We start from the raw sequence: 26,197 nt of genomic DNA, 5'->3' as shown, positions 1-26,197 counted from the left end.
TCTACCCCCAGACCATCAGTCTGCTGAATAGACACCACTAGTCAGCTGGTTCTACCCCCCAGACCATCAGGCTGCTGAATAGACACCACTAGTCAGATGGTTCTACCCCCAGACCATCAGTCTGCTGAATAGACACCACTAGTCAGCTGGTTCTACCCCCAGACCATCAGTCTGCTGAATAGACACCACTAGTCAGCTGGTTCTACCCCCAGACCATCAGGCTGCTGAATAGACACCACTAGTCAGCTGGTTCTACCCCCAGACCATCAGTCTGCTGAATAGACACCACTAGTCAGCTGGTTCTACCCCCAGACCATCAGGCTGCTGAATAGACACCACTAGTCAGCTGATTCTACCCCCAGACCATCAGTCTGCTGAATAGACACCACTAGTCAGCTGGTTCTACCCCCCAGACCATCAGTCTGCTTAATAGACACCACTAGTCAGCTGGTTCTACCCCCCAGACCATCAGTCTGCTGAATAGACACCACTAGTCAGCTGGTTCTACCCCCAGACTATCAGGTTGCTGAATAGACACCACTAGTCAGCTGGTTCTACCCCCAGACCATCAGGCTGCTGAATAGACACCACTAGTCAGCTGGATCTACCCCCAGACCATCAGGCTGCTGAATAGACACCACTAGTCAGCTGGTTCTACCCCCAGACCATCAGTCTGCTGAATAGACACCACTAGTCAGCTGGTTCTACCCCCCAGACCATCAGTCTGCTGAATAGACATCACTAGTCAGCTGGTTCTACCCCCAGACCATCAGTCTGCTGAATAGACACCACTAGTCAGCTGGTTCTACCCCCAGACCATCAGTCTGCTGAATAGACACCACTAGTCAGCTGGTTCTACCCCCAGACCATCAGTCTGCTGAATAGACACCACTAGTCAGCTGGTTCTACCCCCAGACCACCAGTCTGCTGAATAGACACCACTAGTCAGCTGGTTCTACCCCCAGACCATCAGTCTGCTGAATAGACACCACTAGTCAGCTGGTTCTACCCCCCAGACCATCAGTCTGCTTAATAGACACCACTAGTCAGCTGGTTCTACCCCCCAGACCATCAGTCTGCTGAATAGACACCACTAGTCAGCTGGTTCTACCCCCAGACCATCAGTCTGCTGAATAGACACCACTAGTCAGCTGGTTCTACCCCCCAGACCATCAATCTGCTGAATAGACACCACTAGTCAGCTGGTTCTACCCCCAGACCATCAGTCTGCTGAATACACACCACTAGTCAGCTGGTTCTACCCCCCAGACCATCAGTCTGCTGAATAGACACCACTAGTCAGCTGGTTCTACCTCCCAGACCATCAGGCTCCTGAATAGACACCACTAGTCAGCTGGTTCTACCCCCAGACCATCAGTCTGCTGAATAGACACCACTAGTCAGCTGGTTCTACCCCCAGACCATCAGTCTGCTGAATAGACACCACTAGTCAGCTGGTTCTACCCCCAGACCATCAGGCTGCTGAATAGACACCACTAGTCAGCTGGTTCTACCCCCAGACCATCAGTCTGCTGAATAGACATCACTAGTCAGCTGGTTCTACCCCCAGACCATCAGTCTGCTGAATAGACACCACTAGTCAGCTGGTTCTACCCCCAGACCATCAGGCTGCTGAATAGACACCACTAGTCAGCTGGTTCTACCCCCAGACCATCAGGCTGCTGAATAGACACCACTAGTCAGCTGGTTCTACCCCCCAGACCATCAGTCTGCTGAATAGACACCACTAGTCAGCTGGTTCTACCCCCAGACCATCAGGCTGCTGAATAGACACCACTAGTCAGCTGGTTCTACCCCCAGACCATCAGTCTGCTGAATAGACACCACTAGTCAGCTGGTTCTACCCCCCAGACCATCAGTCTGCTGAATAGACACCACTAGTCAGCTGGTTCTACCCCCAGACCATCAGTCTGCTGAATAGACACCACTAGTCAGCTGGTTCTACCCCCAGACCATCAGGCTGCTGAATAGACACCACTAGTCAGCTGGTTCTACCCCCAGACCATCAGTCTGCTGAATAGACACCACTAGTCAGCTGGTTCTACCCCCAGACCATCAGTCTGCTGAATAGACACCACTAGTCAGCTGGTTCTACCCCCAGACCATCAGGCTGCTGAATAGACACCACTAGTCAGCTGGTTCTACCCCCAGACCATCAGTCTGCTGAATAGACACCACTAGTCAGCTGGTTCTACCCCCAGACCATCAGTCTGCTGAATAGACACCACTAGTCAGCTGGTTCTACCCCCAGACCATCAGTCTGCTGAATAGACACCACTAGTCAGCTGGTTCTACCCCCAGACCACCGTCTGCTGAATAGACACCACTAGTCAGCTGGTTCTACCCCCAGACCATCAGTCTGCTGAATAGACACCACTAGTCAGCTGGTTCTACCCCCAGACCATCAGTCTGCTGAATAGACACCACTAGTCAGCTGGTTCTACCCCCAGACCATCAGTCTGCTGAATAGACACCACTAGTCAGCTGGTTCTACCCCCCAGACCATCAGGCTGCTGAATAGACACCACTAGTCAGCTGGTTCTACCCCCAGACCATCAGTCTGCTGAATAGACACCACTAGTCAGCTGGTTCTACCCCCAGACCATCAGTCTGCTGAATAGACACCACTAGTCAGCTGGTTCTACCCCCAGACCACCAGTCTGCTGAATAGACACCACTAGTCAGCTGGTTCTACCCCCAGACCATCAGGCTGCTGAATAGACACCACTAGTCAGCTGGTTCTACCCCCAGACCATCAGTCTGCTGAATAAACACCACTAGTCAGCTGGTTCTACCCCCAGACCATCAGGCTGCTGAACAGACACCACTAGTCAGCTGGTTCTACCCCCAGACCATCAGGCTGCTGAATAGACACCACTAGTCAGCTGGTTCTACCCCCAGACCATCAGTCTGCTGAATAGACACCACTAGTCAGCGTTCTACCCCCAGACCATCAGTCTGCTGAATAGACACCACTAGTCAGCTGGTTCTACCCCCAGACCATCAGGCTGCTGAATAGACACCACTAGTCAGCTGGTTCTACCCCCAGACCATCAGTCTGCTGAATAAACACCACTAGTCAGCTGGTTCTACCCCCCAGACCATCAGTCTGCTGAATAGACACCACTAGTCAGCTGGTTCTACCCCCCAGACCATCAGTCTGCTGAATAGACACCACTAGTCAGCTGGTTCTACCCCCAGACCATCAGGCTGCTGAATAGACACCACTAGTCAGCTGGTTCTACCCCCCAGACCATCAGTCTGCTGAATAGACACCACTAGTCAGCTGGTTCTACCCCCAGACCATCAGGCTGCTGAATTGACACCACTAGTTAGCTGGTTCTACCCCCAGACCATCAGTCTGCTGAATAGACACCACTAGTCAGCTGGTTTTACCCCCAGACCATCAGGCTGCTGAATAGACACCACTAGTCAGCTGGTTCTACCCCCAGACCATCAGTCTGCTGAATAGACACCACTAGTCAGCTGGTTCTACCCCCAGACCATCAGTCTGCTGAATAGACACCACTAGTCAGCTGGTACTACCCCCAGACCATCAGGCTGCTGAATAGACACCACTAGTCAGCTGGTTCTACCCCCAGACCATCAGGCTGCTGAATATACACCACTAGTCAGCTGGTTATACCCCCAGACCATCAGGCTGCTGAATAAACACCACTAGTCAGCTGGTTCTACCCCCAGACCATCAGGCTGCTGAATAGACACCACAAGTCAGCTGGTTCTACCCCCAGACCATCAGTCTGCTGAATAGACACCACTAGTCAGCTGGTTCTACCCCCAGACCATCAGTCTGCTGAATAGACACCACTAGTCAGCTGGTTCTACCCCCAGACCATCAGTCTGCTGAATAGACACCACTAGTCAGCTGGTTCTACCCCCAGACCATCAGTCTGCTGAATAGACACCACTAGTCAGCTGGTTCTACCCCCAGACCATCAGGCTGCTGAATAGACACCACTAGTCAGCTGGTTCTACCCCCAGACCATCAGTCTGCTGAATAGACACCACTAGTCAGCTGGTTCTACCCCCAGACCATCAGTCTGCTGAATAGACACCACTAGTCAGCTGGTTCTACCCCCAGACCATCAGGCTGCTGAATAGACACCACTAGTCAGCTGGTTCTACCCCAGACCATCAGTCTGCTGAATAGACACCACTAGTCAGCTGGTTCTACCCCCAGACCATCAGTCTGCTGAATAGACACCACTAGTCAGCTGGTTCTACCCCCAGACCATCAGTCTGCTGATTAGACACCACTAGTCAGCTGGTTCTACCCCCCAGACCATCAGTCTGCTGAATAAACACCACTAGTCAGCTGGTTCTACCCCCCAGACCATCAGTCTGCTGAATAGACACCACTAGTCAGCTGGTTCTACCCCCAGACCATCAGGCTGCTGAATAGACACCACTAGTCAGCTGGTTCTACCCCCAGACCATCAGTCTGCTGAATAGACACCACTAGTCAGCTGGTTCTACCCCCAGACCATCAGGCTGCTGAATAGACACCACTAGTCAGCTGGTTCTACCCCCAGACCATCAGGCTGCTGAATAGACACCACTAGTCAGCTGGTTCTACCCCCCAGACCATCAGTCTGCTGAATAGACACCACTAGTCAGCTGGTTCTACCCCCAGACCATCAGTCTGCTGAATAGACACCACTAGTCAGCTGGTTCTACCCCCCAGACCATCAGTCTGCTGAATAGACACCACTTGTCAGCTGCTTCTACCCCCCAGACCATCAGTCTGCTGAATAGACACCACTAGTCAAATGGTTCTACCCCCAGACCATCAGTCTGCTGAATAGACACCACTAGTCAGCTGGTTCTACCCCCCAGACCATCAGTCTGCTGAATAGACACCACTAGTCAGCTGGTTCTACCCCCAGACCATCAGTCTGCTGAATAGACACCACTAGTCAGCTGGTTCTACCCCCAGACCATCAGGCTCCTGAATAGACACCACTAGTCAGCTGGTTCTACTCCCAGACCATCAGTCTGCTGAATAGACACCACTAGTCAGCTGGTTCTACCCCCAGACCATCAGTCTGCTGAATAGACACCACTAGTCAGCTGGTTCTACCCCCAGACCATCAGTCTGCTGAATAGACAGCACTAGTCAGCTGGTTCTACCCCCCAGACCATCAGTCTGCTGAATAGACACCACTAGTCAGCTGGTTCTACCCCCCATACCATCAGTCTGCTGAATAGACACCACTAGTCAGCTGGTTCTACCCCCAGACCATCAGTCTGCTGAATAGACACCACTAGTCAGCTGGTTCTACCCCCAGACCATCAGGCTGCTGAATAGACACCACTAGTCAGCTGGTTCTACCCCCAGACCATCAGTCTGCTGAATAGACACCACTAGTCAGCTGGTTCTACCCCCAGACCATCAGTCTGCTGAATAGACACCACTAGTCAGCTGGTTCTACCCACAGAACATCAGCCTGCTGAATAGACACCACTAGTCAGCTGGTTCTACCCCCCAGACCATCAGTCTGCTGAATAACCACTACTAGTCAGCTGGTTCTACCCCCAGACCATCAGGCTGCTGAATAGACACCACTAGTCAGCTGGTTCTACCCCCAGACCATCAGGCTCCTGAATAGACACCACTAGTCAGCTGGTTCTACTCCCAGACCATCAGTCTGCTGAATAGACACCACTAGTCAGCTGGTTCTACCCCCAGACCATCAGTCTGCTGAATAGACACCACTAGTCAGCTGGTTCTACCCCCAGACCATCAGGCTGCTGAATAGACACCACTAGTCAGCTGGTTCTACCCCCAGACCATCAGTCTGCTGAATAGACACCACTAGTCAGCTGGTTCTACCCCCAGACCATCAGTCTGCTGAATAGACACCACTAGTCAGCTGGTTCTACCCCCAGACCATCAGTCTGCTGAATAGACACCACTAGTCAGCTGGTTCTACCCCCAGACCATCAGCCTGCTGAATAGACACCACTAGTCAGCTGGCTCTACCCCCCAGACCATCAGGCTCCTGAATAGACACCACTAGTCAGCTGGTTCTACTCCCAGACCATCAGTCTGCTGAATAGACACCACTAGTCAGCTGGTTCTACCCCAAGACCATCAGGCTCCTGAATAGACACCACTAGTCAGCTGGTTCTACCCCCAGACCATCAGCCTGCTGAATAGACACCACTAGTCAGCTGTTTCTACTCCCAGACCATCAGGCTCCTGAATAGACACCACTAGTCAGCTGGTTCTACTCCCAGACCATCAGTCTGCTGAATAGACACCACTAGTCAGCTGGTTCTACCCCCAGACCATCAGGCTCCTGAATAGACACCACTAGTCAGCTGGTTCTACCCCCAGACCATCAGTCTGCTGAATAGACACCACTAGTCAGCTGGTTCTACCCCCCAGACCATCAGGCTCCTGAATAGACACCACTAGTCAGCTGGTTCTACCCCCAGACCATCAGTCTGCTGAATAGACACCACTAGTCAGCTGGTTCTACCCCCCAGACCATCAGTCTGCTGAATAGACACCACTAGTCAGCTGGTTCTACCCCCCAGACCATCAGTCTGATGAATAGACACCACTAGTCAGCTGGTTCTCCCTCCCAGACCATCAGTCTGCTGAATAGACACCACTAGTCAGCTGGTTCTACCCCCAGACCATCAGTCTGCTGAATAGACACCACTAGTCAGCTGGTTCTACCCCCAGACCATCAGTCTGCTGAATAGACACCACTAGTCAGCTGGTTCTACCCCCAGACCATCAGTCTGCTGAATAGACACCACTAGTCAGCTGGTTCTACCCCCAGACCATCAGGCTGCTGAATAGACACCACTAGTCAGCTGGTTCTACCCCCAGACCATCAGTCTGCTGAATAGACACCACTAGTCAGCTGGTTCTACCCCCAGACCATCAGTCTGCTGAATAGACACCACTAGTCAGCTGGTTCTACCCCCAGACCATCAGTCTGCTGAATAGACACCACTAGTCAGCTGGTTCTACCCCCAGACCATCAGGCTGCTGAATAGACACCACTAGTCAGCTGGTTCTACCCCCAGACCATCAGTCTGCTGAATAGACACCACTAGTCAGCTTGTTCTACCCCCCAGACCATCAGTCTGCTGAATAGACACCACTAGTCAGCTGGTTCTACCCCCAGACCATCAGGCTGCTGAATAGACACCAATAGTCAGCTGGTTCTACCCCCCAGACCATCAGTCTGCTGAATAGACACCACTAGTCAGCTGGTTCTACCCCCAGACTATCAGGCTGCTGAATAGACACCACTAGTCAGCTGGTTCTACCCCCAGACCATCAGGCTGCTGAATAGACACCACTAGTCAGCTGGTTCTACCCCCAGACCATCAGGCTGCTGAATAGACACCACTAGTCAGCTGGTTCTACCCCCAGACCATCAGTCTGCTGAATAGACACCACTAGTCAGCTGGTTCTACCCCCAGACCATCAGTCTGCTGAATAGACACCACTAGTCAGCTGGTTCTACCCCCAGACCACCCGTCTGCTGAATAGACACCACTAGTCAGCTGGTTCTACCCCCAGACCATCAGGCTGCTGAATAGACACCACTAGTCAGCTGGTTCTACCCCCAGACCATCAGTCTGCTGAATAGACACCACTAGTCAGCTGGTTCTACCCCCCAGACCATCAGTCTGCTGAATAGACACCACTAGTCAGCTGGTTCTACCCCCAGACCATCAGTCTGCTGAATAGACACCACTAGTCAGCTGGTTCTACACCCAGACCATCAGTCTGCTGAATAGACACCACTTGTCAGCTGCTTCTACCCCCCAGACCATCAGTCTGCTGAATAGACACCACTAGTCAGCTGGTTCTACCCCCAGACCATCAGTCTGCTGAATAGACACCACTAGTCAGCTGGTTCTACCCCCCAGACCATCAGTCTGCTGAATAGACACCACTAGTCAGCTGGTTCTACCCCCAGACCATCAGTCTGCTGAATAGACACCACTAGTCAGCTGGTTCTACCCCCAGACCATCAGGCTCCTGAATAGACACCACTAGTCAGCTGGTTCTACTCCCAGACCATCAGTCTGCTGAATAGACACCACTAGTCAGCTGGTTCTACCCCCAGACCATCAGTCTGCTGAATAGACACCACTAGTCAGCTGGTTCTACGCCCAGACCATCAGTCTGCTGAATAGACACCACTAGTCAGCTGGTTCTACCCCCCAGACCATCAGTCTGCTGAATAGACACCACTAGTCAGCTGGTTCTACCCCCCAGACCATCAGTCTGCTGAATATACACCACTAGTCAGCTGGTTCTACCCCCAGACCATCAGTCTGCTGAATAGACACCACTAGTCAGCTGGTTCTACCCCCAGACCATCAGGCTGCTGAATAGACACCACTAGTCAGCTGGTTCTACCCCCAGACCATCAGTCTGCTGAATAGACACCACTAGTCAGCTGGTTCTACCCCCAGACCATCAGTCTGCTGAATAGACACCACTAGTCAGCTGGTTCTACCCCCAGACCATCAGCCTGCTGAATAGACACCACTAGTCAGCTGGTTCTACCCCCCAGACCATCAGTCTGCTGAATAACCACCACTAGTCAGCTGGTTCTACCCCCAGACCATCAGGCTGCTGAATAGACACCACTAGTCAGCTGGTTCTACCCCCAGACCATCAGGCTCCTGAATAGACACCACTAGTCAGCTGGTTCTACCCCCAGACCATCAGTCTGCTGAATAGACACCACTAGTCAGCTGGTTCTACCCCCAGACCATCAGTCTGCTGAATAGACACCACTAGTCAGCTGGTTCTACCCCCAGACCATCAGGCTGCTGAATAGACACCACTAGTCAGCTGGTTCTACCCCCAGACCATCAGTCTGCTGAATAGACACCACTAGTCAGCTGGTTCTACCCCCAGACCATCAGTCTGCTGAATAGACACCACTAGTCAGCTGGTTCTACCCCCAGACCATCAGTCTGCTGAATAGACACCACTAATCAGCTGGTTCTACCCCCAGACCATCAGCCTGCTGAATAGACACCACTAGTCAGCTGGCTCTACCCCCCAGACCATCAGGCTCCTGAATAGACACCACTAGTCAGCTGGTTCTACTCCCAGACCATCAGTCTGCTGAATAGACACCACTAGTCAGCTGGTTCTACCCCCAGACCATCAGGCTCCTGAATAGACACCACTAGTCAGCTGGTTCTACCCCCAGACCATCAGCCTGCTGAATAGACACCACTAGTCAGCTGGTTCTACTCCCAGACCATCAGGCTCCTGAATAGACACCACTAGTCAGCTGGTTCTACTCCCAGACCATCAGTCTGCTGAATAGACACCACTAGTCAGCTGGTTCTACCCCCAGACCATCAGGCTCCTGAATAGACACCACTAGTCAGCTGGTTCTACCCCCAGACCATCAGTCTGCTGAATAGACACCACTAGTCAGCTGGTTCTACCCCCCAGACCATCAGGCTCCTGAATAGACACCACTAGTCAGCTGGTTCTACCCCCAGACCATCAGTCTGCTGAATAGACACCACTAGTCAGCTGGTTCTACCCCCCAGACCATCAGTCTGCTGAATAGACACCACTAGTCAGCTGGTTCTACCCCCCAGACCATCAGTCTGATGAATAGACACCACTAGTCAGCTGGTTCTCCCTCCCAGACCATCAGTCTGCTGAATAGACACCACTAGTCAGCTGGTTCTACCCCCAGACCATCAGTCTGCTGAATAGACACCACTAGTCAGCTGGTTCTACCCCCAGACCATCAGTCTGCTGAATAGACACCACTAGTCAGCTGGTTCTACCCCCAGACCATCAGTCTGCTGAATAGACACCACTAGTCAGCTGGTTCTACCCCCAGACCATCAGGCTGCTGAATAGACACCACTAGTCAGCTGGTTCTACCCCCAGACCATCAGTCTGCTGAATAGACACCACTAGTCAGCTGGTTCTACCCCCAGACCATCAGTCTGCTGAATAGACACCACTAGTCAGCTGGTTCTACCCCCAGACCATCAGTCTGCTGAATAGACACCATTAGTCAGCTGGTTCTACCCCCAGACCATCAGCCTGCTGAATAGACACCACTAGTCAGCTGGTTCTACTCCCAGACCATCAGGCTCCTGAATAGACACCACTAGTCAGCTGGTTCTACTCCCAGACCATCAGTCTGCTGAATAGACACCACTAGTCAGCTGGTTCTACCCCCAGACCATCAGGCTACTGAATAGACACCACTAGTCAGCTGGTTCTACCCCCAGACCATCAGTCTGCTGAATAGACACCACTAGTCAGCTGGTTCTACCCCCCAGACCATCAGGCTCCTGAATAGACACCACTAGTCAGCTGGTTCTACCCCCAGACCATCAGTCTGCTGAATAGACACCACTAGTCAGCTGGTTCTACCCCCCAGACCATCAGTCTGCTGAATAGACACCACTAGTCAGCTGGTTCTACCCCCCAGACCATCAGTCTGCTGAATAGACACCACTAGTCAGCTGGTTTTACCCCCCAGACCATCAGTCTGCTGAATAGACACCACTAGTCAGCTGGTTCTCCCTCCCAGACCATCAGTCTGCTGAATAGACACCACTAGTCAGCTGGTTCTACCCCCAGACCATCAGTCTGCTGAATAGACACCACTAGTCAGCTGGTTCTACCCCCAGACCATCAGTCTGCTGAATAGACACCACTAGTCAGCTGGTTCTACCCCCAGACCATCAGTCTGCTGAATAGACACCACTAGTCAGCTGGTTCTACCCCCAGACCATCAGTCTGCTGAATAGACACCACTAGTCAGCTGGTTCTACCCCCAGACCATCAGTCTGCTGAATAGACACCACTAGTCAGCTGGTTCTACCCCCAGACCATCAGGCTGCTGAATAGACACCACTAGTCAGCTGGTTCTACCCCCAGACCATCACTCTGCTGAATAGACACCACTAGTCAGCTGGTTCTACCCCCAGACCATCAGTCTGCTGAATAGACACCACTAGTCAGCTGGTTCTACCCCCAGACCATCAGTCTGCTGAATAGACACCACTAGTCAGCTGGTTTTACCCCCAGACCATCAGCCTGCTGAATAGACACCACTAGTCAGCTGGTTCTACCCCCCAGACCATCAGGCTCCTGAATAGACACCACTAGTCAGCTGGTTCTACTCCCAGACCATCAGTCTGCTGAATAGACACCACTAGTCAGCTGGTTCTACCCCCAGACCATCAGGCTCCTGAATAGACACCACTAGTCAGCTGGTTCTATCCCCAGACCATCAGCCTGCTGAATAGACACCACTAGTCAGCTGGTTCTACTCCCAGACCATCAGGCTCCTGAATAGACACCACTAGTCAGCTGGTTCTACTCCCAGACCATCAGTCTGCTGAATAGACACCACTAGTCAGCTGGTTCTACCCCCAGACCATCAGGCTCCTGAATAGACACCACTAGTCAGCTGGTTCTACCCCCATACCATCAGTCTGCTGAATAGACACCACTAGTCAGCTGGTTCTACCCCCAGACCATCAGGCTCCTGAATAGACACCACTAGTCAGCTGGTTCTACCCCCAGACCATCAGTCTGCTGAATAGACACCATTAGTCAGCTGGTTCTACCCCCCAGACCATCAGTCTGCTGAATAGACACCACTAGTCAGCTGGTTCTACCCCCCAGACCATCAGTCTGCTGAATAGACACCACTAGTCAGCTGGTTCTACCCCCCAGACCATCAGTCTGCTGAATAGACACCACTAGTCAGCTGGTTCTCCCTCCCAGACCATCAGTCTGCTGAATAGACACCACTAGTCAGCTGGTTCTACCCCCCAGACCATCAGTCTGCTGAATAGACACCACTAGTCAGCTGGTTCTACCCCCAGACCATCAGTCTGCTGAATAGACACCACTAGTCAGCTGGTTCTACCCCCAGACCATCAGTCTGCTGAATAGACACCACTAGTCAGCTGGTTCTACCCCCAGACCATCAGTCTGCTGAATAGACACCACTAGTCAGCTGGTTCTACCCCCCAGACCATCAGTCTGCTGAATAGACACCACTAGTCAGCTGGTTCTACCCCCCAGACCATCAGTCTGCTGAATAGACACCACTAGTCAGCTGGTTCTACCCCCAGACCATCAGTCTGCTGAATAGACACCACTAGTCAGCTGGTTCTACCCCCAGACCATCAGGCTGCTGAATAGACACCACTAGTCAGCTGGTTCTACCCCCAGACCATCAGGCTGCTGAATAGACACCACTAGTCAGCTGGTTCTACCCCCCAGACCATCAGTCTGCTGAATAGACACCACTAGTCAGCTGGTTCTACCCCCAGACCATCAGGCTGCTGAATAGACACCACTAGTCAGCTGGTTCTACCCCCAGACCATCAGTCTGCTGAATAGACACCACTAGTCAGCTGGTTCTACCCCCAGACCATCAGTCTGCTGAATAGACACCACTAGTCAGCTGGTTCTACCCCCAGACCATCAGTCTGCTGAATAGACACCACTAGTCAGCTGGTTCTACCCCCAGACCATCAGGCTGCTGAATAGACACCACTAGTCAGCTGGTTCTACCCCCAGACCATCAGTCTGCTGAATAGACACCACTAGTCAGCTGGTTCTACCCCCAGACCATCAGTCTGCTGAATAGACACCACTAGTCAGCTGGTTCTACCCCCAGACCATCAGTCTGCTGAATAGACACCACTAGTCAGCTGGTTCTACCCCCAGACCATCAGCCTGCTGAATAGACACCACTAGTCAGCTGGTTCTACTCCCAGACCATCAGGCTCCTGAATAGACACCACTAGTCAGCTGGTTCTACTCCCAGACCATCAGTCTGCTGAATAGACACCACTAGTCAGCTGGTTCTACCCCCAGACCATCAGGCTCCTGAAAAGACACCACTAGTCAGCTGGTTCTACCCCCAGACCATCAGTCTGCTGAATAGACACCACTAGTCAGCTGGTTCTACCCCCCAGACCATCAGGCTCCTGAATAGACACCACTAGTCAGCTGGTTCTACCCCCAGACCATCAGTCTGCTGAATAGACACCACTAGTCAGCTGGTTCTACCCCCCAGACCATCAGTCTGCTGAATAGACACCACTAGTCAGCTGGTTCTACCCCCCAGACCATCAGTCTGCTGAATAGACACCACTAGTCAGCTGGTTTTACCCCCCAGACCATCAGTCTGCTGAATAGACACCACTAGTCAGCTGGTTCTCCCTCCCAGACCATCAGTCTGCTGAATAGACACCACTAGTCAGCTGGTTCTACCCCCAGACCATCAGTCTGCTGAATAGACACCACTAGTCAGCTGGTTCTACCCCCAGACCATCAGTCTGCTGAATAGACACCACTAGTCAGCTGGTTCTACCCCCAGACCATCAGTCTGCTGAAAAGACACCACTAGTCAGCTGGTTCTACCCCCAGACCATCAGTCTGCTGAATAGACACCACTAGTCAGCTGGTTCTACCCCCAGACCATCAGTCTGCTGAATAGACACCACTAGTCAGCTGGTTCTACCCCCAGACCATCAGTCTGCTGAATAGACACCACTAGTCAGCTGGTTCTACCCCCAGACCATCAGGCTGTTGAATAGACACCACTAGTCAGCTGGTTCTACCTCCAGACCATCAGTCTGCTGAATAGACACCACTAGTCAGCTGGTTCTACCCCCAGACCATCAGTCTGCTGAATAGACACCACTAGTCAGCTGGTTCTACCCCCAGACCATCAGTCTGCTGAATAGACACCACTAGTCAGCTGCTTTTACCCCCAGACCATCAGCCTGCTGAATAGACACCACTAGTCAGCTGGTTCTACCCCCCAGACCATCAGGCTCCTGAATAGACACCACTAGTCAGCTGGTTCTACTCCCAGACCATCAGTCTGCTGAATAGACACCACTAGTCAGCTGGTTCTACCCCCAGACCATCAGGCTCCTGAATAGACACCACTAGTCAGCTGGTTCTATCCCCAGACCATCAGCCTGCTGAATAGACACCACTAGTCAGCTGGTTCTACTCCCAGACCATCAGGCTCCTGAATAGACACCACTAGTCAGCTGGTTCTACTCCCAGACCATCAGTCTGCTGAATAGACACCACTAGTCAGCTGGTTCTACCCCCAGACCATCAGGCTCCTGAATAGACACCACTAGTCAGCTGGTTCTACCCCCATACCATCAGTCTGCTGAATAGACACCACTAGTCAGCTGGTTCTACCCCCCAGACCATCAGGCTCCTGAATAGACACCACTAGTCAGCTGGTTCTACCCCCAGACCATCAGTCTGCTGAATAGACACCACTAGTCAGCTGGTTCTACCCCCCAGACCATCAGTCTGCTGAATAGACACCACTAGTCAGCTGGTTCTACCCCCCAGACCATCAGTCTGCTGAATAGACACCACTAGTCAGCTGGTTCTACCCCCCAGACCATCAGTCTGCTGAAGAGACACCACTAGTCAGCTGGTTCTCCCTCCCAGACCATCAGTCTGCTGAATAGACACCACTAGTCAGCTGGTTCTACCCCCAGACCATCAGTCTGCTGAATAGACACCACTAGTCAGCTGGTTCTACCCCCAGACCATCAGTCTGCTGAATAGACACCACTAGTCAGCTGGTTCTACCCCCAGACCATCAGGCTCCTGAATAGACACCACTAGTCAGCTGGTTCTACCCCCATACCATCAGTCTGCTGAATAGACACCACTAGTCAGCTGGTTCTACCCCCCAGACCATCAGGCTCCTGAATAGACACCACTAGTCAGCTGGTTCTACCCCCAGACCATCAGTCTGCTGAATAGACACCACTAGTCAGCTGGTTCTACCCCCCAGACCATCAGTCTGCTGAATAGACACCACTAGTCAGCTGGTTCTACCCCCCAGACCATCAGTCTGCTGAATAGACACCACTAGTCAGCTGGTTCTACCCCCCAGACCATCAGTCTGCTGAATAGACACCACTAGTCAGCTGGTTCTCCCTCCCAGACCATCAGTCTGCTGAATAGACACCACTAGTCAGCTGGTTCTACCCCCAGACCATCAGTCTGCTGAATAGACACCACTAGTCAGCTGGTTCTACCCCCAGACCATCAGTCTGCTGAATAGACACCACTAGTCAGCTGGTTCTACCCCCAGACCATCAGTCTGCTGAATAGACACCACTAGTCAGCTGGTTCTACCCCCAGACCATCAGTCTGCTGAATAGACACCACTAGTCAGCTGGTTCTACCCCCCAGACCATCAGTCTGCTGAATAGACACCACTAGTCAGCTGGTTCTACCCCCCAGACCATCAGTCTGCTGAATAGACACCACTAGTCAGCTGGTTCTACCCCCAGACCATCAGTCTGCTGAATAGACACCACTAGTCAGCTGGTTCTACCCCCAGACCATCAGGCTGCTGAATAGACACCACTAGTCAGCTGGTTCTACCCCCAGACCATCAGGCTGCTGAATAGACACCACTAGTCAGCTGGTTCTACCCCCCAGACCATCAGTCTGCTGAATAGACACCACTAGTCAGCTGGTTCTACCCCCCAGACCATCAGTCTGCTGAATAGACACCACTAGTCAGCTGGTTCTACCCCCCAGACCATCAGTCTGCTGAATAGACACCACTAGTCAGCTGGTTCTACCCCCCAGACCATCAGTCTGCTGAATAGACACCACTAGTCAGCTGGTTCTACCCCCCAGACCATCAGTCTGCTGGATAGACACCACTAGTCAGCTGGTTCTACCCCCCAGACCATCAGTCTGCTGAATAGACACCACTAGTCAGCTGGTTCTACCCCCAGACCATCAGTCTGCTGAATAGACACCACTAGTCAGCTGGTTCTACTCCCCAGACCATCAGGCTCCTGAATAGACACCACTAGTCAGCTGGTTCTACCCCCAGACCATCAGTCTGCTGAATAGACACCACTAGTCAGCTGGTTCTACTCCCCAGACCATCAGGCTCCTGAATAGACACCACTAGTCAGCTGGTTCTACCCCCCAGACCATCAGGCTCCTGAATAGACACCACTAGTCAGCTGGTTCTACCCCCAGACCATCAGTCTGCTGAATATACACCACTAGTCAGCTGGTTCTACCCCCAGACCATCAGGCTCCTGAATAGACACCACTAGTCAGCTGGTTCTACCCCCAGACCATCAGGCTCCTGAATAGACACCACTAGTCAGCTGGTTCTACCCCCAGACCATCAGGCTCCTGAATAGACACCACTAGTCAGCTGGTTCTACCCCCAGACCATCAGGCTCCTGAATAGACACCACTAGTCAGCTGGTTCTACCCCCAGACCATCAGGCTCCTGAATAGACACCACTAGTCAGCTGGTTCTACCCCCCAGACCATCAGTCTGCTGAATAGACACCACTAGTCAGCTGGTTCTACCCCCAGACCATCAGTCTGCTGAATAGACACCACTAGTCAGCTGGTTCTACCCCCAGACCATCAGTCTGCTGAATAGACACCACTAGTCAGCTGGTTCTACCCCCAGACCATCAGTCTGCTGAATAGACACCACTAGTCAGCTGGTTCTACCCCCAGACCATCAGGCTGTTGAATAGACACCACTAGTCAGCTGGTTCTACCTCCAGACCATCAGTCTGCTGAATAGACACCACTAGTCAGCTGGTTCTACCCCCAGACCATCAGTCTGCTGAATAGACACCACTAGTCAGCTGGTTCTACCCCCAGACCATCAGTCTGCTGAATAGACACCACTAGTCAGCTGCTTTTACCCCCAGACCATCAGCCTGCTGAATAGACACCACTAGTCAGCTGGTTCTACCCCCCAGACCATCAGGCTCCTGAATAGACACCACTAGTCAGCTGGTTCTACTCCCAGACCATCAGTCTGCTGAATAGACACCACTAGTCAGCTGGTTCTACCCCCAGACCATCAGGCTCCTGAATAGACACCACTAGTCAGCTGGTTCTATCCCCAGACCATCAGCCTGCTGAATAGACACCACTAGTCAGCTGGTTCTACTCCCAGACCATCAGGCTCCTGAATAGACACCACTAGTCAGCTGGTTCTACTCCCAGACCATCAGTCTGCTGAATAGACACCACTAGTCAGCTGGTTCTACCCCCAGACCATCAGGCTCCTGAATAGACACCACTAGTCAGCTGGTTCTACCCCCATACCATCAGTCTGCTGAATAGACACCACTAGTCAGCTGGTTCTACCCCCCAGACCATCAGGCTCCTGAATAGACACCACTAGTCAGCTGGTTCTACCCCCAGACCATCAGTCTGCTGAATAGACACCACTAGTCAGCTGGTTCTACCCCCCAGACCATCAGTCTGCTGAATAGACACCACTAGTCAGCTGGTTCTACCCCCCAGACCATCAGTCTGCTGAATAGACACCACTAGTCAGCTGGTTCTACCCCCCAGACCATCAGTCTGCTGAAGAGACACCACTAGTCAGCTGGTTCTCCCTCCCAGACCATCAGTCTGCTGAATAGACACCACTAGTCAGCTGGTTCTACCCCCAGACCATCAGTCTGCTGAATAGACACCACTAGTCAGCTGGTTCTACCCCCAGACCATCAGTCTGCTGAATAGACACCACTAGTCAGCTGGTTCTACCCCCAGACCATCAGGCTCCTGAATAGACACCACTAGTCAGCTGGTTCTACCCCCATACCATCAGTCTGCTGAATAGACACCACTAGTCAGCTGGTTCTACCCCCCAGACCATCAGGCTCCTGAATAGACACCACTAGTCAGCTGGTTCTACCCCCAGACCATCAGTCTGCTGAATAGACACCACTAGTCAGCTGGTTCTACCCCCCAGACCATCAGTCTGCTGAATAGACACCACTAGTCAGCTGGTTCTACCCCCCAGACCATCAGTCTGCTGAATAGACACCACTAGTCAGCTGGTTCTACCCCCCAGACCATCAGTCTGCTGAATAGACACCACTAGTCAGCTGGTTCTCCCTCCCAGACCATCAGTCTGCTGAATAGACACCACTAGTCAGCTGGTTCTACCCCCAGACCATCAGTCTGCTGAATAGACACCACTAGTCAGCTGGTTCTACCCCCAGACCATCAGTCTGCTGAATAGACACCACTAGTCAGCTGGTTCTACCCCCAGACCATCAGTCTGCTGAATAGACACCACTAGTCAGCTGGTTCTACCCCCAGACCATCAGTCTGCTGAATAGACACCACTAGTCAGCTGGTTCTACCCCCCAGACCATCAGTCTGCTGAATAGACACCACTAGTCAGCTGGTTCTACCCCCCAGACCATCAGTCTGCTGAATAGACACCACTAGTCAGCTGGTTCTACCCCCAGACCATCAGTCTGCTGAATAGACACCACTAGTCAGCTGGTTCTACCCCCAGACCATCAGGCTGCTGAATAGACACCACTAGTCAGCTGGTTCTACCCCCAGACCATCAGGCTGCTGAATAGACACCACTAGTCAGCTGGTTCTACCCCCCAGACCATCAGTCTGCTGAATAGACACCACTAGTCAGCTGGTTCTACCCCCCAGACCATCAGTCTGCTGAATAGACACCACTAGTCAGCTGGTTCTACCCCCCAGACCATCAGTCTGCTGAATAGACACCACTAGTCAGCTGGTTCTACCCCCCAGACCATCAGTCTGCTGAATAGACACCACTAGTCAGCTGGTTCTACCCCCCAGACCATCAGTCTGCTGGATAGACACCACTAGTCAGCTGGTTCTACCCCCCAGACCATCAGTCTGCTGAATAGACACCACTAGTCAGCTGGTTCTACCCCCAGACCATCAGTCTGCTGAATAGACACCACTAGTCAGCTGGTTCTACTCCCCAGACCATCAGGCTCCTGAATAGACACCACTAGTCAGCTGGTTCTACCCCCAGACCATCAGTCTGCTGAATAGACACCACTAGTCAGCTGGTTCTACTCCCCAGACCATCAGGCTCCTGAATAGACACCACTAGTCAGCTGGTTCTACCCCCCAGACCATCAGGCTCCTGAATAGACACCACTAGTCAGCTGGTTCTACCCCCAGACCATCAGTCTGCTGAATAGACACCACTAGTCAGCTGGTTCTACCCCCAGACCATCAGGCTCCTGAATAGACACCACTAGTCAGCTGGTTCTACCCCCAGACCATCAGGCTCCTGAATAGACACCACTAGTCAGCTGGTTCTACCCCCAGACCATCAGGCTCCTGAATAGACACCACTAGTCAGCTGGTTCTACCCCCAGACCATCAGGCTCCTGAATAGACACCACTAGTCAGCTGGTTCTACCCCCAGACCATCAGGCTCCTGAATAGACACCACTAGTCAGCTGGTTCTACCCCCCAGACCATCAGTCTGCTGAATAGACACCACTAGTCAGCTGGTTCTACCCCCAGACCATCAGTCTGCTGAATAGACACCACTAGTCAGCTGGTTCTACCCCCAGACCATCAGTCTGCTGAATAGACACCACTAGTCAGCTGGTTCTACCCCCAGACCATCAGTCTGCTGAATAGACACCACTAGTCAGCTGGTTCTACCCCCCAGACCATCAGTCTGCTGAATAGACACCACTAGTCAGCTGGTTCTACCCCCAGACCATCAGTCTGCTGAATAGACACCACTAGTCAGCTGGTTCTACCCCCAGTCCATCAGTCTGCTGAATAGACACCACTAGTCAGCTGGTCCTACTCCCCAGACCATCAGGCTGCTGAATAGACACCACTAGTCAGCTGGTCCTACCCCCCAGACCATCAGTCTGCTGAATAGACACCACTAGTCAGCTGGTTCTACCCCCAGACCATCAGCCTGCTGAATAGACACCACTAGTCAGCTGGTTCTACCCCCAGACCATCAGGCTCCTGAATAGACACCACTAGTCAGCTGGTTCTACCCCCAGACCATCAGTCTGCTGAATAGACACCACTAGTCAGCTGGTTCTACCCCCAGACATCAGTCTGCTGAATAGACACCACTAGTCAGCTGGTTCTACCCCCAGACCATCAGGCTGCTGAATAGACACCACTAGTCAGCTGGTTCTACTCCCCAGACCATCAGGCTCCTGAATAGACACCACTAGTCAGCTGGTTCTACCCCCAGACCATCAGTCTGCTGAATAGACACCACTAGTCAGCTGGTTCTACTCCCCAGACCATCAGGCTCCTGAATAAACACCACTAGTCAGCTGGTTCTACCCCCCAGACCATCAGGCTCCTGAATAGACACCACTAGTCAGCTGGTTCTACCCCCAGACCATCAGTCTGCTGAATAGACACCACTAGTCATCTGGTTCTACCCCCAGACCATCAGTCTGCTGAATAGACACCACTAGTCAGCTGGTTCTACCCCCAGACCATCAGGCTCCTGAATAGACACCACTAGTCAGCTGGTTCTACCCCCAGACCATCAGGCTCCTGAATAGACACCACTAGTCAGCTGGTTCTACCCCCAGACCATCAGGCTCCTGAATAGACACCACTAGTCAGCTGGTTCTACCCCCAGACCATCAGGCTCCTGAATAGACACCACTAGTCAGCTGGTTCTACCCCCAGACCATCAGGCTCCTGAATAGACACCACTAGTCAGCTGGTTCTACCCCCCAGACCATCAGTCTGCTGAATAGACACCACTAGTCAGCTGGTTCTACCCCCAGACCATCAGTCTGCTGAATAGACACCACTAGTCAGCTGGTTCTACCCCCAGACCATCAGTCTGCTGAATAGACACCACTAGTCAGCTGGTTCTACCCCCAGACCATCAGTCTGCTGAATAGACACCACTAGTCAGCTGGTTCTACCCCCCAGACCATCAGTCTGCTGAATAGACACCACTAGTCAGCTGGTTCTACCCCCAGACCATCAGTCTGCTGAATAGACACCACTAGTCAGCTGGTTCTACCCCCAGACCATCAGTCTGCTGAATAGACACCACTAGTCAGCTGGTTCTACTCCCCAGACCATCAGGCTGCTGAATAGACACCACTAGTCAGCTGGTTCTACCCCCCAGACCATCAGTCTGCTGAATAGACACCACTAGTCAGCTGGTTCTACCCCCAGACCATCAGCCTGCTGAATAGACACCAGTAGTCAGCTGGTTCTACCCCCAGACCATCAGGCTCCTGAATAGACACCACTAGTCAGCTTGTTCTACCCCCAGACCATCAGTCTGCTGAATAGACACCACTAGTCAGCTGGTTCTACCCCCAGACCATCAGTCTGCTGAATAGACACCACTAGTCAGCTGGTTCTACCCCCAGACCATCAGTCTGCTGAATAGACACCACTAGTCAGCTGGTTCTACCCCCCAGACCATCAGTCTGCTGGATAGACACCACTAGTCAGCTGGTTCTACCCCCAGACCATCAGTCTGCTGAATAGACACCACTAGTCAGCTGGTTCTACCCCCAGACCATCAGTCTGCTGAATAGACACCACTAGTCAGCTGGTTCTACCCCCAGACCATCAGGCTGCTGAATAGACACCACTAGTCATAGTCATTATGTACAATGGTTTATGATTATATTGAGTTATTGAGTACTTCCTGCAAATCATCCCCCCCCCCCCCCCTTTCTGTCTACACAACGACACACACACACACACACACACACACACACACACACACACACACACACACACACACACACACACACACACACACACACACACACACACACTGTATAAAACACACACACAATCCCTTGCCTACACAAACAAATACCAACACAAACTTTACATGACAGCCTTAACTTCAGGGCACCTGTAAGACACCGTTCTGTTTGAAAGGGGTCCTAACCTCCTGTGTTTGAAACAGAGTTAGTGCCCTATTCCCTGGATAGTGCCCTATTCCCTGGTTAGTGCCCTATTCCCTGGTTAGTGCCCTATTCCCTGGTTAGTGCCCTATTCCCTGGTTAGTGCCCTATTCCCTGGTTAGTGCCCTATTCCCTGGTTAGTGCCCTATTCCCTGGTTAGTGCCCTATTCCCTGGTTAGTGCCCTATTCCCTGGATAGTGCCCTATTCCCTGGTTAGTGCCCTATTCCCTGGTTAGTGCCCTATTCCCTGGATAGTGCCCTATTACATTTACATTTTAGTCATTTAGCAGACGCTCTTATCCAGAGCGACTTACAGGAGCAATTAGGGTTAAGTGCCTTGCTTAAGGGCACATCGACAGATTTTTCACCTAGTCGGCTCGGGGATTAGAACCAGCGACCTTTCGGTTACTGGCACAACGCTCTTACCCACTAAGCTACCTGCCACTACGAATACAAAATTCCTGTTCAGAGAAAAACAGGCTGAGACATTGGAGCAAAAAATTGGGCCCTTACAGGTGGCAAGAGACTGGCTGTCAGTAGTTACCACAGCAACAAAATCAAAATTGGCCATATCGTAAAAATTAATGAAAACAAAAATGTGCCATTTGTCTTAATTTAAGGTTAGGCATTAGGTTAGCAGTGTGGTTAAGGTTAGGTTTAAAATCAGATTTTAAGAAAAGAAATAGGCAAGGTCTATAACTTTGTGGCTGTGGTAACTAGTGACGACCCAAGAGATTGGTCTATCACACACAAATAGGGAGCGAGACACAATGCCCAGTACAGGCTAACAGATAGGTCTCTGGACAGCGAGCGAGAGGGGAGAGAGTCCAGGTCAGGAAGCCATTTTGTAATGTCCCCCAAGGTCCGCAGGTTAGCGGGAGAATTGCCTCTTGTCCCCCTTGCCTTTGTTGACGTGCTTGAAGATCTTGGCTTTGTGAGCGGGCTTGCCCTTCTGGTAGCCGAAGCCGCCGCCTCCGCCCCTCTTCGTCATCTTCAGTCCTCCTTTGCTGTGGACGTTGAGGTCGACGTAGGGGGGCACTTTGAAGCCGAAGGAGAGCGCCACCATGGGGAGGTTGAGCGTGTTTACGCTGTAGATCGCTTTGAGCGAATGAGAGTCGTACGCCCGAACGTAGGACTTGTAGGCCTCCTGGGCTGACTTGTGTAGGTAGTAGTTCTTCTCAATCAATTTCTCCAGCTGACCCTGGATATCGGAGATCTTCGCCCAAGAGAATTCAAACTCACTCAAAGGAACCTTGGCCTGTTTGAGGAAGCGCAGGAAGCCCAGCTCCTCTGGCCTTAGGATCAGGAGGGCGTGGCCTACGCCGTTGATCCCGCGAGCTGTTCTGCCGACCCTGTGGATGTATTCCTTGGGGTCATCTGGGGGGTCATACTGTACAATCCAGTCCACCTCAGGGATGTCCAGGCCTCTGGCCGCCACGTCTGTACACAGCAGGATGCCAGAGTCAGCGTTACAGAACTGGAAGAAGGTGGTGGTACGCTTCGTCTGCTTCTGCTTCCCGTGGATGGCCATGACAGGCAGGTCGATGTAGTTGAGCAGCTCGTAGTGGAACTTGACCGACATGCAGGAGGTTAGTGCCCTATTCCCTGGTTAGTGCCCTATTCCCTGGTTAGTGCCCTATTCCCTGGTTAGTGCCCTATTCCCTGGTTAGTGCCCTATTCCCTGGTTAGTGCCCTATTCCCTGGTTAGTGCACTGCTTATGGGTACCATTTAGGATGCACATATATACAAATGTGTAGGGTGTGAGGGGGCACATGGGGGGAGAGGGGGCACATGGGGGGAGAGGGGGCACATGGGGGGAGAGGGGGCAAATGGGGGGTGAGGGGGCACATGGGGTGTGAGGGGGCACATGGGGGGTGAGGGGGCACATGGGGGGAGAGGGGGCACATGGGGGGTGAGGGGGAACATGGGGGGAGAGGGGGCACATGGGGGGAGGTGGGGCACATGGGGGGTGAGGGGGAACATGGGGGGAGAGGGGGCACATGGGGGGTGAGGGGGCACATGGGGGTGAGGGGGCACATGGGGGGAGAGGGGGCACATGGGGGGTGAGGGGGCACATGGGGGGAGAGGGGGCACATGGGGGGTGAGGGGGCACATGGGGGGAGAGGGGGCACATGGGGTGTGAGGGGGCACATGGGGGGAGAGGGGGCACAGGGGGGGAGAGGGGGCACATGGGGGGAGAGGGGGCACATGGGGGGAGAGGGGGCACATGGGGGGAGAGGGGGCACATAGGGGGAGAGGGGGCACATGGGGGGTGAGGGGGCACATGGGGGGAGAGGGGGCACATGGGGGGTGAGGGGGCACATGGGGGGAGAGGGGGCACATAGGGGGTGAGGGGGCACATGGGGGGTGAGGGGGCACATGGGGGGAGAGGGGGCACATGGGGGGTGAGGGGGCACATGGGGGGAGAGGGGGCACATGGGGGGTGAGGGGGCAAATGGGGAATGTGGAACGAAGCATGTGACGTTGTGACGCCGTGGAACAGGAGAGTTGTCATCATCAAGCGGTTTGTTTCAGATGGAGAGAGCAGTCTGAGATCCGCATGAGGTGAAACACTGGTCGCCCCAGGCACATTTCTTATTGCTTTTATTTAGTTTATGAAACAGATGCATCCAGCATCATGATTTAAATAATTGCATTTCGTACTCTGCTGTTTTGCAGTAGGTCTAGTCAGTTGTCTGCTGTTCTGCAGTAGGTCTAGTCAGTAGTCTGCTGTTCTGCAGTAGGTCTAGTCAGTACTCTGCAGTAGGTCTAGTCAGTAGTCTGCTGTTCTGCAGTAGGTCTAGTCAGTAGTCTGCAGTAGGTCTAGTCAGTAGTCTGCAGTAGGTCTAGTCAGTAGTCTGCTGTTCTGCAGTAGGTCTAGTCAGTAGTCTGCTGTTCTGCAGTAGGTCTAGTCAGTAGTCTGCTGTTCTGCAGTAGGTCTAGTCAGTAGTCTGCTGTTCTGCAGTAGGTCTAGTCAGTAGTCTGCTGTTCTGCAGTAGGTCTAGTCAGTACTCTGCAGTAGGTCTAGTCAGTAGTCTGCTGTTCTGCAGTAGGTCTAGTCAGTAGTCTGCTGTTTTGCAGTAGGTCTAGTCAGTAGTCTGCTGTTCTGCAGTAGGTCTAGTCAGTAGTCTGCAGTAGGTCTAGTCAGTAGTCTGCTGTTCTGCAGTAGGTCTAGTCAGTAGTCTGCAGTAGGTCTAGTCAGTAGTCTGCTGTTCTGCAGTAGGTCTAGTCAGTAGTCTGCTGTTCTGCAGTAGGTCTAGTCAGTAGTCTGCAGTAGGTCTAGTCAGTACTCTGCTGTTCTGCAGTAGGTCTAGTCAGTAGTCTGCTGTTCTGCAGTAGGTCTAGTCAGTAGTCTGCTGTTCTGCAGTAGGTCTAGTCAGTAGTCTGCTGTTCTGCAGTAGGTCTAGTCAGTAGTCTGCAGTAGGTCTAGTCAGTAGTCTGCTGTTCTGCAGTAGGTCTAGTCAGTAGTCTGCTGTTTTGCAGTAGGTCTAGTCAGTAGTCTGCTGTTCTGCAGTAGGTCTAGTCAGTAGTCTGCAGTAGGTCTAGTCAGTAGTCTGCTGTTCTGCAGTAGGTCTAGTCAGTAGTCTGCAGTAGGTCTAGTCAGTAGTCTGCTGTTCTGCAGTAGGTCTAGTCAGTAGTCTGCTGTTCTGCAGTAGGTCTAGTCAGTAGTCTGCTGTTCTGCAGTAGGTCTAGTCAGTAGTCTGCTGTTCTGCAGTAGGTCTAGTCAGTAGTCTGCTGTTCTGCAGTAGGTCTAGTCAGTAGTCTGCTGTTCTGCAGTAGGTCTAGTCAGTAGTCTGCAGTAGGTCTAGTCAGTAGTCTGCTGTTCTGCAGTAGGTCTAGTCAGTAGTCTGCAGTAGGTCTAGTCAGTAGTCTGCTGTTCTGCAGTAGGTCTAGTCAGTAGTCTGCTGTTCTGCAGTAGGTCTAGTCAGTAGTCTGCTGTTCTGCAGTAGGTCTAGTCAGTAGTCTGCAGTAGGTCTAGTCAGTAGTCTGCTGTTCTGCAGTAGGTCTAGTCAGTAGTCTGCAGTAGGTCTAGTCAGTAGTCTGCTGTTCTGCAGTAGGTCTAGTCAGTAGTCTGCAGTAGGTCTAGTCAGTAGTCTGCTGTTCTGCAGTAGGTCTAGTCAGTAGTCTGCAGTAGGTCTAGTCAGTAGTCTGCTGTTCTGCAGTAGGTCTAGTCAGTAGTCTGCTGTTCTGCAGTAGGTCTAGTCAGTAGTCTGCTGTTCTGCAGTAGGTCTAGTCAGTACTCTGCTGTTCTGCAGTAGGTCTAGTCAGTAGTCTGCTGTTCTGCAGTAGGTCTAGTCAGTAGTCTGCTGTTCTGCAGTAGGTCTAGTCAGTAGTCTGCAGTTCTGCAGTAGGTCTAGTCAGTAGTCTGCT

At 52.5% G+C, this 26,197-nt stretch overlaps 1 protein-coding gene across 1 annotated transcript; it reads right to left on the bottom strand.

The window, feature by feature from the left end:
* Positions 1 to 22,268: 22,268 nt before the first annotated feature.
* On the bottom strand, positions 22,269 to 23,408 carry LOC311117477 (ATP-dependent RNA helicase DDX18-like). Its single transcript, XM_084192401.1, has one exon. It carries the CDS (start codon positions 23,405 to 23,407, stop codon positions 22,697 to 22,699), a length of 711 nt encoding a protein of 236 aa, XP_084048527.1. The 5' UTR covers position 23,408; the 3' UTR covers positions 22,269 to 22,696.
* Between the last annotated feature and the right edge of the window lie 2,789 nt (positions 23,409 to 26,197).

This window comes from Coregonus lavaretus (assembly GCF_964263955.1).
Source record: "Coregonus lavaretus genome assembly, contig: HAP1_SCAFFOLD_2682, whole genome shotgun sequence".
NCBI classification, from domain to species: domain Eukaryota; kingdom Metazoa; phylum Chordata; class Actinopteri; order Salmoniformes; family Salmonidae; genus Coregonus; species Coregonus lavaretus.
This window is presented reverse-complemented; position numbering and strand designations above follow the sequence as displayed.